Raw genomic sequence first — 12,582 nt, forward strand, 5'->3', positions numbered from 1 at the left:
CCCTTCTATTGTCAGTGTCAGTACATGTGTCTGACATAATTGGGTCAACTTTTTGGAGCAGAAATCCAATTGACCACATATTATATAAATTTCTAACTCCTGGGACATGACCAATATTGCTGCTGGGATATTAACAATACTGATTCATCAATCCAATCCATATTTATGTGCTTTGAGAAATTGATTCAGGGTTTAAGCATTTCACATAGTCTTCTCCAGACCAAATTTTTTTTCCTGCAATCACAAGCCTGCTACATATTGTGATACTCAATTTGTCCACCCTAGTAGAAGATGCTCTTATCATTTCTCCCAGGTCTCAGAGTCCAGGACTTTGTGAATAAATTCCCTTATGAGAACAGGATGTCTGTGTTAATCTATACTCCTTAACCAGGCAAGTATTTCTCTATTATCAACCATGATAGGCATCAGCATTCCACCAAACTTCTGGTATTTTTTCCTTCCTCTACCTCCAATCCCCACCTACATTTTCCCCAGTTCCTGCATCCAGTTCTCCATCTTTATTCAGTGGAGTGCAGGTTTCCAATGGATATCAATAAAACACGGCATAACAGTATAAGGAAAATGATCCCAAATGACAATAAAAGTGTGAGAGACAGATGCCATCCCACTTTTCAGAATCCTAAAATAAGACCAAGTTGCATAACTGTAACATATATAGAGGGCCTAGGTCACCTGAATGCAGGCTCTTCTTTTGAGTTAAGACTTTGTGAGCCCCTATGAGCTTACATTGATTCTTTGGCTTTTCTTCTAGTGGTCATGAAACCTCTAAAATCTATCTACCTTCCTGCTCCTCTTCTACAAGATTCCCTGAGTCTGCCTAATGTTTGACTGTGAGTCTCTTCATTTGTTTCCATTAACTGTTTAATGAAGCCTCTCTGATGACAACTGGGCTAGGCATGAGTATAGCAGAATACCGTTAGTAATCATTTCATTAACTTTTTTACAGTCACGTGTGGTTTTATTCTAGGTCACTGGACTATTCACCCTCTGAATTCTGGCCCTATAGGCAGTGTCAAGGGTGGGTTCCCTTACAAGGCAGGTATTTCAAGCTGGACCAGTTATTGCTTGACCATTCCCACAATTTCTGGGCCACCTATACCCTAGCACATCTTTCAGCCTGGAAGTTTTGTGGATGGCTGGGTGTCCCAGTCCCTCCACTGAAAATCTTACCTGATTATGGAAGATTGTCAGTTCAGATTCTGTATCTCCTATTGTTAGAATTCTCAGTTAGGGTCACCTTCAGGGATTTTAGGGAATTTCTATTGTGATAGGTGTCTATCTTGTCCCTGAGATGCCTCCCAAATCCAGTTGTCTCTCCCAGTACTCTCTCTCCATCCTCCCTACACTTGATCCCTTCTGTTCCTGTCCCATTTAAGCCTCACCTCCAACCATGATGTCTAATCTATTTCCCCATCCCAGGGAGAATCATGTGTTACCCCTTGAACCGTTTTTGTTACTTTGACTACCTCTGCATTATAGCATCATTCTCCCTTTCAGATAATATCCACTTACAAGTGAGTACACACCATGTTTGTCTTTCGAGGTCTTGGTTACCTTACTCAGGATGAATTTTTCTATTTTTTTTCTGTTTCTCCACAAATTTCATGATGTTATTTTTAATGGCTGAGTATTCCTCCATTGTGTAAATGTATCACAATTTCTTTATCCACTCTTTGTTTGGGGCCCATCTATTTTGTTTCCAGTTTTGGCTATTATGTATAATGCTGCTATGAACATAGTTGAGCAAGTGTCCCTGTGTTAGCGTAGAGTGTCCTTTGCATATATGCCTGAGGTTGGTATAGGTAGATCTTGAAGTACAGGTTCCCCATTTCTGAGAAACTGGCATATTGATTTCCAAAGTGGTTGCACAAGTTTGCACTCCCATTTTCAGTAGAAGAGAGTTTCTCTTGCTCTACCTCCTCTTAAGTATGATGTGTTGCTGTGATTTTAATGCTAGTTATTCTGACAGGCATAAGGTGGAATCTCAGAATCATTTTGTTTTGAGGACCTCTGAGTGCCAGCCTCAGTGTCCCCTCAGTGTTCAGGATGGCTAACAATGTTGAAAATTTCTTAAAGTGCTTCCCAACATTGGAGATTCCTCTGTTGAAGATTCTCTGTTTAGATATGTACCCCATTTTTATATTGAATTTTTATTTTCATTAATTTTTATTGAGCTCTACATTTTTTTCTCTGCTTCCCTCCCTGCCTCTCCCATCTTTTTCAACCCTCCCTAAAGTCCTTATGGACCAATTTACTCAGACCTTGTCTTTTTCTATTTCCCATGCAGATTAGGTCTATGTATGTCTCTCTTAGGGTCCTCATTGTAGTTTAGGTTCCCTTGGAATTGTGATGTGTGGGCTGGTTTTCTTTGCTTTATGTTTATAAACTACTAATGAGTGAGTACATGTGATAATTTTTTTCTTGTTCTGGGTTACCTTACTCAAAATGGTGTTTTCTAGCTCAATCCAATTTCCTGAAATTTTCAAGATGTCATTATTTTTTTCTGCTGTGTAATACTCCATTGTGTAAATGTGACACATTTTCCTTATCTATTCTTTGGTCGAGGGGAATTTAGGTCATGTGCTCAACTATGTTTATAGCCACATTGTTTGTCATAGCCAGAACCTGGAATTATTTGTTTTTTATTTCTAGTCTTGAATTCTTTATATATTCTGAATGTAACCCTCTGTCTGATGTGGAGTTGTTAAAGATCTTTACTACTCTGTAAACTGGCATTTAGTTATTTTGGTAGCTTCCTTTGCCTTACAAAAGCTTTTTAGTTTCATTAGGTGCTATTGTTGATTGGTGATCTTTTTGCCTGTGCAAATGTTGCTTTGTTCAGGAAATTTACTCCTGGGCCAATGTGTTCAAGGCTATTCCCCACTTTATCATCTATCAGGTTCAGTGTACCAGTTTTTTGTTGAGTTTTGTTCAGGGTGATAAGTATGGACCTATTTGCACTCTACTACATGATGACAACTATTTAGACCACCATTTGTTGAAGATGCTTTCTTTTTTCCATTGTATATTTTTCCTCTTTCTCAAAAATTAAGTGTCCATAGATGTGTGGATTTACTTCTGTGCTTTCAGTTCAATCCCATTGATTAAGCTCTTTGTTCTGATGTCATTACAATGAAATTTTTATTACTTTACTCTACAGTACAGATTGAAATCAGGGATGGTAATACCTCCAGATGTTCTTTTATTGTACAGGATAGTTTTAACTATCAATCACCTGATATCTAAGTCACTGCACAAGTTTACATTTAGATCAACATGTGACTATAGATTACCCTTTCCCCACATCCATGCCTGCATTTGTGGCCTTTAATTTTCCTGCTTACAGTCATTCTTATTGAGGCAATAATATATAATTGAGTTGTTTTAATCTGAATTTTATGGGTGATCTATGGACTTTGGTTGCAGGCATAGAGAATCCAGTCTTGAACTGAATAGGAAATTCTTGTTGCTGGTTATGTTTTCTAGTGCAAGGAAGGTGCTTTGAAGCATGCAGGGAGAGAAAGACATCAATAATCTTACACAGTACCAAGCCTTGCAGTCTACTCCATCAGCCTCCAGGTTAGAGGTACCAAGTAGTGGTTCCTGTTACATGCTGAATAACTGCTTTCTATTGGATTAGTGACTTCTCAACAGGAAAAACACCATTCCAGGAAAATGCTCAAAAACTCATGTATAGGAATGATACAGCCAAAGTAGACCCCAGTTGTATTGCTGATGCTCATGTTGTCTAACTTGTGTAACTTTATTACACTTACTGAGTTATTCATTAATAATACAAAAAGATCAATATGTTAGAAGAAAGACATTTTGTTTTGGGAGATCATAAGGGGAGCAAGAGGGATATAGTGGGTGAGAATAGGATCAAAATATATTGAATTCATAAATGAAAATGGTATGGGATAAACAAAATCATTCTGAAATAGCAATATTCCATATGTTTAGAATTTTGATATAGGTGTAAAATGTCCACTATACATATTTACTCTTCATAGTTAACCTATCATTTTCTTGCCCTTCCACATCCATTTGCCCATTTTTTCCCATGGGACATTTTCAGTCTATGTCCTTACATATGTGCATTCACAATTATTTCTAAATATACAATATCTAAGGACTACAAATAGCACTCAAACAATATCTGTGTCTGAGAGGGTCTTCAGATTTTTAATAATGTCAGGACCAACTGCATTCATTTTCCTCAAAGTTATATAAGTTCCTCATACATTGCTGATGAATAAATTATGTTTTTAAGCATATATATCATGTTTTTTGATTAAGTCATTTGTTCAAAGACTTGTAGTTTGTTTCTATAATTTATCTACTGCAGACAATGCTGCAATAACATTTGTGTGCAAAAATTTCTGAGACATTTTCACTTTTGATCATTCATGTAAGTGTTTTAGTATGCAATCTTCTGGAAAAACATTTGCCAATTTCATGTATATGAGAAAACACTAGTAGTTTTCATAACTTACAAGTTTTGAAATCCTTTTCACAACTACTAATTGTAAATCTTTTGACACAAGAGGAACTTCTCTGACTGAAGTCTTTTGTAAACTGAAAGCTTGGCTTATGACTTAATGTTGGATCCACAAATCTGCCCAAGGCTTGGGGATATAGTATGGGTTTCATTTCCTCAGATAGGATTAGAACTGGACTTTAGCATTCTGCTGCCTGACCCAAGGTCTTCTACCTCTTTCTTCTAAAGCTGTACTACGACTTAATCTAAGAGGTACACTGTTCATGAATATACAAATAACATGGTAGATATAGAGATGTCCACACCCCAGAACAACATATGATCAGTGTCCTCTTCACAGTCACTGAGCACACAGGTTTTTACCATGGAGTGGAGCTGGATCACTCTCTTCTTCATGTCACTAACAACAGGTAAAGGGGCAGTCCAGTTCCAAATCTGAATAAAAAACAGGGACAGAGGTGACAATGACTCCTAAACTGTCTTTTCTCTACAGGTGTCCACTCCCAGGTACAGCTGCAGCAGTCTGGGCCTGAGCTTGTGAGGCCTGGGACCTCAGTGAAACTGTCCTGCAGGGTCTCTGATGATATCAGTTATTACTATATTCACTGGGTGAAGCAGAGTCCTGGTCAGGGCCTGGAGTGGTTTGCGAGGATTTTTCCTGGAGATGGTAATACTAAATACAATCAGAAGTTCCCGGGCAAGGCCACACTGACTGCAGACACATCCTCCAACACAGCCTACATGGAGCTCAGAAGCCTGACATCTGAAGACTCTGTGGTCTATTACTGTGCAAGACACAGTGTTGCAACCACATCCTGAGCTTGTCAGAAACCCTGGAGGAGCAGGACATTGCCCTGGGACTGAGATGACAGAGATGACTAGCTTGAAGATTTACATAGAAATAATCTTTGAATGCCTGATTTTCTGCCTACTTCTCTATAAATAAAATGATGCTAATTGACCCCATTTACATGTTTCTTTTTAATAAAACATTAAAGAAGGGAAAACTCTGTTAATGCATAGTGACAGAATTATCTCTGCTCTAAGAGACTTGAACTTTTTGGAGTAGCTTTGAATAATGTATAATATGAATTTTACGAGAAAAGTTCATGAAAACTGCATCTGACTAAACAAAACTACTCTCACAGTCTTAAGTAGCATGAATGTGTGTTTTTAAATTCTATATGTGTTGTGTATCAGAATTTTAGTTTCTCAGAATGGAAAAAGATACTTACTTCATAATATACTACCACATAAGTGTAAATCTTATAAGTTGACAAAATATCATTAAATTACTTTTCATACAACTGATTTATTTACCCAGTGTGTATACATGCCAGTTAAGATTAGGTTTGAGGTTATTCATAATAATCTGATCTTAAGTTTACTGCCTTTCTAGACCCAGTACCCTGACCTACAGTCTCAGGCTTTTACAGACACTGACCTTCCCCGACACACCCTCATTCTTCATGTTCCTCTGGATATGATGAAATCACTCTTGTTCTATAGAGTGATTAGTTTTGGGCACCTGGGGCAATAACAAGCAGCATGGAATCCTGTTGTACTTGATCATCCCAAGGGGTTTATTCAGTAAGAAATCTCTGTAGTTTAGAGGGATAGTTTGGCATGTTCCTGTAACCAATATAAATCCCCTTGAAATATGAATGTTATGTCAAAAATTTATATATTTTGGTAGGCAGGAATCCCATTATCTTATTCAATGGTAGAGACATTTAAATCTCTGTTGAACTTAAAATACAGTCTTTGCATGCAAATGGATGGAAATAGAAAACACTATCCTGAGTGAGGTAACCCAGACCCAAAAAGATAATCATGGGATGTACTCACTCATAATTGGTTTCTAGCCATAAATAATGGTCATTGAGTCTATAATTTGTGATCCTAAAGAAGCTAAATAAGAAGTTGAACCCAAAGAAAAACATATAGTTATCCTCCTGGATATGTATGGTAAGTAGACAAGATTGCTGGGGAAAAAATGGGATCTTGGGGGTGGAGTGGGATGGGGGTAAGGGGAGATGGGGAGAGAAAAGTGAGAAGGGAAGCATGGGGAGAACTTGGGGAAACGGGATGATTTGGATGAAAGAATAGTGGATGGGGAGGAGGGAAGCACATATCTTAATTAAGGGAGCCATCTTAGGGTTGGCAAGAGACTTGAATCTAGAGGGGCTCCCAGGTGCCCAGGGAAATGTCCTCAGTTAGTTCCTTGGGCATCTGAGGATAGGGAACCTGAAATGGCCCTATCCTATAGCCGTACTGATGAATATCTTGCATATCACCGTAGAACCTTCATCTGACGATGAATGGAGTTAGAGACAGAGTCCCACATTGGAGCACCGGAACGAGCTCCCAAGGTCCCAATGAGGAGCAGAAGGAGGGAGAACATGAGCAAGGAAGTCAGGACAATGAGGGGAGCACCCACCCATGGAGACAGTGGGGCTGATCTATTGGGAGCTGGACTGTGACTGAAAAAGCATGGGATAAAACTGGACACTGAACATGGCAAACAATGAGGGCTGCTGAGAAGCCAAGGACATTGGCATTGGATTTTGATCCTACTTCATGTTCTGGCTTTGTGGGAGCCTAGCCAGTTTGGATGTTCACCTTCCTAGACCTGGATGGAGGGTAGGTCCTTGGACTTTCCACAGAGCAGGGAACCCTGACTGCTCTTTGGACTAGAGAGGGAGGGGGAGAGGACTGGGGGGGGAGAGGAGAGGGGGGAGTGGGAGGGAAATGGGAGGCTGGGAGGAGGCAGAGATTTTTTCAATAAAAAATAAAAAAAAATTAAAAAAATACAGTCTTCATAAAGCACTCTCCTGTCTCCACCAACAGAAAAGCATTAATGATCAGCTGGCAAGGGAATCTCCTGATTCTGTCTTCTGGATTGATCAAGACTCAACAATGTAAGGCATCAGTCAAGTGACTGTAAGACCTTGATTCTAGCAGTTGTCTGTTGCATGCTGCAGAGCCATTTTGAAGTGCCTAAACCCCTTATACTGCAAACATAAACACCTTATACTCCCCGTTCTGTACAGCCACTGTGGAATCAGTGCGACTGCTCCAGAGGAAGGTTGGAATAGACTTACACCAGCATCCAGCTATACCACTCTGGAGCATATACATAAATTACTCTACACCCTTCTAGAGACACTCACTCAATAATGTTCACTATTACTCTATGGATAATAGCCAGAAATTGGAAAGAGCCTCATTGCTCCTGTTATCATCCATTCCAGGATTCCTTTTTATTGTGGAATCACTCTACTTTTTGCATTTGATGAGGACATTTATGATGATCTTTGAATCTAATAGAGATAATGTCAGATACGATCCTATTTCAATATATATATAATTTAATCATGAATGAAAAGTTATTGTGACATTGAAATGCCCTGGAAAATGAACCAAGTGTAGGTGCAGGTCTTATTGCCCATCCTTCCATGAGGGTTCAGTGCCTGAGCTGGCTCTCAGCACTGAGGGTTTGGTTTCTTTATACAGTGTTACTATAACTTTGTGGTAAGTTGAAAGTCATGGTTTAGACACATCTTGATGTCTTTGTATTTTAAACATTTAAATAAGAAGTATATTCCTATAAATGAATTGATCACTTTTGACACAGATTTCTTTAAGGAAATCAGTTTACTCAAGTTTTTTTTCTATATTTTAAGTCATGTTCACATCACAAAGTCGCTGCGAAAGGTGTTCAAAATTAGGCAAATCATTGTCCTTCTTAACTCTAAAACATCCATAGTGGCAATAAAAAGGAGTTTGTATTGTGTTTTAACATCACAGTACCAGGCCCTGTGTGGTGACTTTCAGTGTCTTCTGTACTTCTGGCCCTCCTCCAGTATGCTCGAGTTCTGAGAGAAATGAGCTAACTAATCATGTCTTTGCCAACAGTTAATGTTTTCTGTTGGTGCTGTTTTTAAAGATTTAGAGGGCTGTACAAAGATGAAGCTACTAATATTGAATAAATAGAAATCTCCAATACGTGAGGCAGGAAATTAAGAGATTAGTAGTCAATGAAATGTCACTCTCTCCCATGCAATTATAGACTGCATAGCAGCGAGTCTGCAAGGGCACCTACTCTTCTCTGCTGCATTCGCACAGGACCCATCAGATGTGTTATATACTGAATACCTGGCTCACCATGTGGGCTACTTTCTCTGGGGTAAAAGGTGAACTCTAATGAGGTCTTCTGGCTTTCCCCTCATAGACTGGCTCACCCTAAGTTCATTTTCATTTTCTCTAAGTCAAGTTGTCACTCAGTATCCATTCTTGGAATCACAGGCCTGTTTCAATACTAAGTTCAAAATTGTTTCAGTTCGAAGAGTATCCCAGTCCTGAGATATATCAGTACTTACTCATTTATGTCAATGTTCTTACTCTCCTGTGCAACAATGTGCAATTCTTTACTCTGTCAATAAAACAATACAAAGTTTACCATGAACAGAAGTGAATTGAATCATCATTCTTCAGTTGAGGAGGTTCAATATATCACTATTTGACACAGACAATGACTTTCTTGTTCTTGATGATTCTGATTCATAAAATTCATGAATTTTCTGAGATGAATAACCTGAAGATCTTGTTTGTAACTTTTGCTGGAGGAAATTGTACAGCTCTCTAGAAACATATCTGATGTGGGATTGATTTCTTATTAATAAAAAAACTGCCTAAGCCCCTTGATAGGCCAACCCTTAGGTGGGTGGAGTAAACAGAAGAGGATGCTGGGAAAAAGAAGCTAAATCAGGGAGTCGCCATGATTCTCCCACTCCAGACAGATGCAGGTTAAGATCCTCCCTGGTAAGCCACCTCGTGGGCTACACAAAATATTAGAAATGGGTTAGAACAATATGTAAGAGCTAGCCAATAAGAGGCTACAGATAACGGGCCAGGCAGTGTTTAAAAAAATACAGTTTCCGTGTAATTATTTCAGGGCATAACGTAGCCATGCGGGCAGTCGGGTGCAGGGGACGCAGCCCTGCCGCTCCTATTTCAACACATATCCAAACTTTTGGTCCTGCACCTGAGGTATATGAGCACTGAGGAAATCATGTTGCATCAATCTTTGAGTGACTCAGAGAGAGGAGATCAGAACGAGGTTCCAGATACAATCCTTTTTGCAAAGAGTGTTATGGATAGTGCAAATGGTTCTCAGTCCTTTTAGCAATGTTGAAAAGCATCAATTATAGCAAAATGAAAGAAAGAACTACTGAGAATTTTGATGAGTGAAAGCAAGTCCAGGCAGAGAAGTATGGAAAAATACACACAGTAGAGTGTGTGTGAGAATGCCAGACATAAATGTGTGTGTATGTATTTTAAGGAAACCCTTGCCCAGCTTAACACACATTGCTGCAGCTCAGCCTGTATTATGATCCTCCCATTAGTTTAACTTAGGGAAAAAAAAAACTTATGCCTTCTTTTTATATTGTCACTCTGTCAAGGCTTTATTTCATGTATGTAGTGACAAGAGGAAAATATCTTTGTAAATCTACACTGCTGAATCAGCCAAAATTCCTACACATTCACACTCATGATATCCATTTGCATCCCGTGATGCTGGGCTATGAAGCACACCATCATGCACTTTACACTGGAGAGCAGAGATGGTGAAATCCATGGGGAAATGGGGAACACCACCATATCCTGCAGTACCCTGAATTGTAGGGATAACTGCTCCTTTACATGAAAAGAGAATCTTGTCCTCAGGGTGTTTCTCAGTTTTCTGACAGTCCAGAGGACATCATTTAAATTCTGACCTGTGATTGAAGACAAGACATGCATTGAACTGGTCCCAGTATCCTTTATCCTGAAATATTAGGTCCATATGATTTGTGATCCTGAAGTTAGAGAAAAACATATGTGAATAGCCTCACTTTGTATAGCCACATTTTTGTTTTATTCTGTTAAACTCCATTTTTGACATTTAACCACATATGCAAACAAAATCTTACATAGTGCTGTTTGCTTCTCTCATTCCTCGGAGGAGAAATCAAAACAGTCTTTATCAGTGAAAACAGTGTAGCAGTGAAAAAAACTGCTACAAATGGATCCCGTAACACCTATAGAAAAGACTGGGTTTCTTGGAGATGTGGAAATAGCTATGTGCAGCTTACCATTCATCCTTGAATCATCTACTCAACAACACCTTAGGACAGCGAAGACAGATGTCAAAGTCATAATTTAGGAACTGTGTTTAAACTCATATATAAACTTGTATTAGTTGATTCTCCAAACCAGCAGGTGGCACTGTAGATCCATCGATCAATGCCTGAGAAATAAACCTTAGCAGAAGCCAATAAGGAAGTTGTGCAATGACTGATTTCCTCTATGGATTCCATTGCCAACAATATTACATTCAGGGATGGTGGAGTAGTTGAAATTTGAGATCCCTGTGATGTCTCAATACTTGAGAGCTTTTTTTTTTGTTGTTTAATACAATCAATATATGAGGTCAAATTGTAATATATGAGACAAATTGGAATTCTATTGCCACTGGATAGGAAACTAGGTCATGAACCACTCATTATTGTAGGTTAAGAATATTTGGGTCTCAGGATCATGGGAAATATTTTTGGGGAAATTGTCCCCAAAATACAAAGCTGATACCACTGGTGTGTCCACAGTTATGCAGACCATTGGTAATGAATGGACATCAGCAGTCTCCAGTGTTCTATGCTAGTGTCTGCTGGGGGCAGGATGGTCAATGCATCTTCACAGCATCACTGTTATGGTTGACTCTGAAGAGGATCAGATGGCCCATGAACCATAGACATGTGGCTCACATTAACAAACATGGATGTGATGACATTGTTCTCAGTGGGATGGGAGAGTTCTGTCTGCAAAGGTGCAATAATGGAACAGGGAATGCATATCCCCATACAGGTTTAGGACTTGGAAGTCACCATCCCACTGACCAACTCATAAAACCTTTACCTATCTGTGCTAATCTTATTCCTGTTTTGATCTAAGGAATATTCTTCCTCATTCTTGTGTAAGTTTCAGAAATTATGTTTGTAAATACGGCACTGTGCACCTGTCCCACAGTACCACAATAATACTCTCTTGTTCACTGTCCCAGAGCACACAGGTTCTCAACATTTCCTAGAAGTAGATCATCCTCTACCTGGTCTTAGCAGCAACAGGTAAGTGTGTTTCCAAGATTGGGCTTGGCTTGAAGTCAGAAAATTGAGTGACAATGGCATCTTTCATAATTGTCTACTCTCACATTCAGATACTGCATCTCCTGTGGATGAACTGAGGAATCCTGGCAGCACATTAAATGTGTCCTGCAAGTATTTTACTCATATTTTTCCCAGTGGGTATTGCAGAAACCTGAACATAGGATTGAAAGGATTGGGTGGCAACTCCAAAGCATTACCAGAATAAAGAAGTTTGAGGACCAAGCTCCATTAGATGTTGACCCAATGCCCAAGACTTCCTACATGGAGCTCAGAAACGTGATATGAGTTGTCTGTCATCTATTAATGTGTAAGACAGTGTCATGTCCATAGCTGAGCTAGTTCAGAAACTTTGAAGGAACATGAGGCTGTCTTGGGATGAGAGGACAGGAAAGGGTAACCTAAAGACTTGCTCAAAACTTATGGTTAAGTATTGATGAAAGAAATAATAGGACTGAAATTAATTCCCATTGCATAAAGTAATTTCCTAATCACCATGCACGTAAAAATCAGTTTTAAATTTGTAAAGCTGACCCACATATTCCCCTGCTATTGTCAGTGTCAGTACATGTGTCTGCCATAATTGGGTAGACACTGTGGAAGAGAAATGTTTGATCACATATTAAATAAATGACTAACTCCTAGGACATGACCAATATTGCAGTTGTTATATTATAATAGTGATTCATCAATCCAATCCATATTTATATGCCTTGAGACATATGTTCAGTGTTTAAGCATTTCACAGTCTTCTCCAGTCTGAACAACTTTCTCTTTAATTACAAGCTTGTTACATATTGTGATACTCAATTTGTCCACCTTAGTAGAAGATGCTCTTATTATTTATCCACAATCTCA

At 39.0% G+C, this 12,582-nt stretch overlaps 1 gene segment (V, D, J or C); it reads left to right on the top strand.

Moving 5' to 3' along the window:
* The first annotated feature begins 4,834 nt into the window (after nt 1-4,834).
* On the top strand, nt 4,835-5,341 carry LOC126495215 (Ig heavy chain V region VH558 A1/A4-like). The segment is given in 2 exon segments: nt 4,835-4,932; nt 5,016-5,341. Coding segments are annotated over 2 exon segments (372 nt in total).
* Nucleotides 5,342-12,582: the final 7,241 nt, after the last annotated feature.

This window comes from Alexandromys fortis, unplaced genomic scaffold (assembly GCF_014885135.2).
Source record: "Alexandromys fortis isolate MF-2015 unplaced genomic scaffold, M_Fortis_MF-2015_v1.1 scaffold_333, whole genome shotgun sequence".
NCBI classification, from domain to species: Eukaryota; Metazoa; Chordata; class Mammalia; order Rodentia; family Cricetidae; genus Alexandromys; species Alexandromys fortis.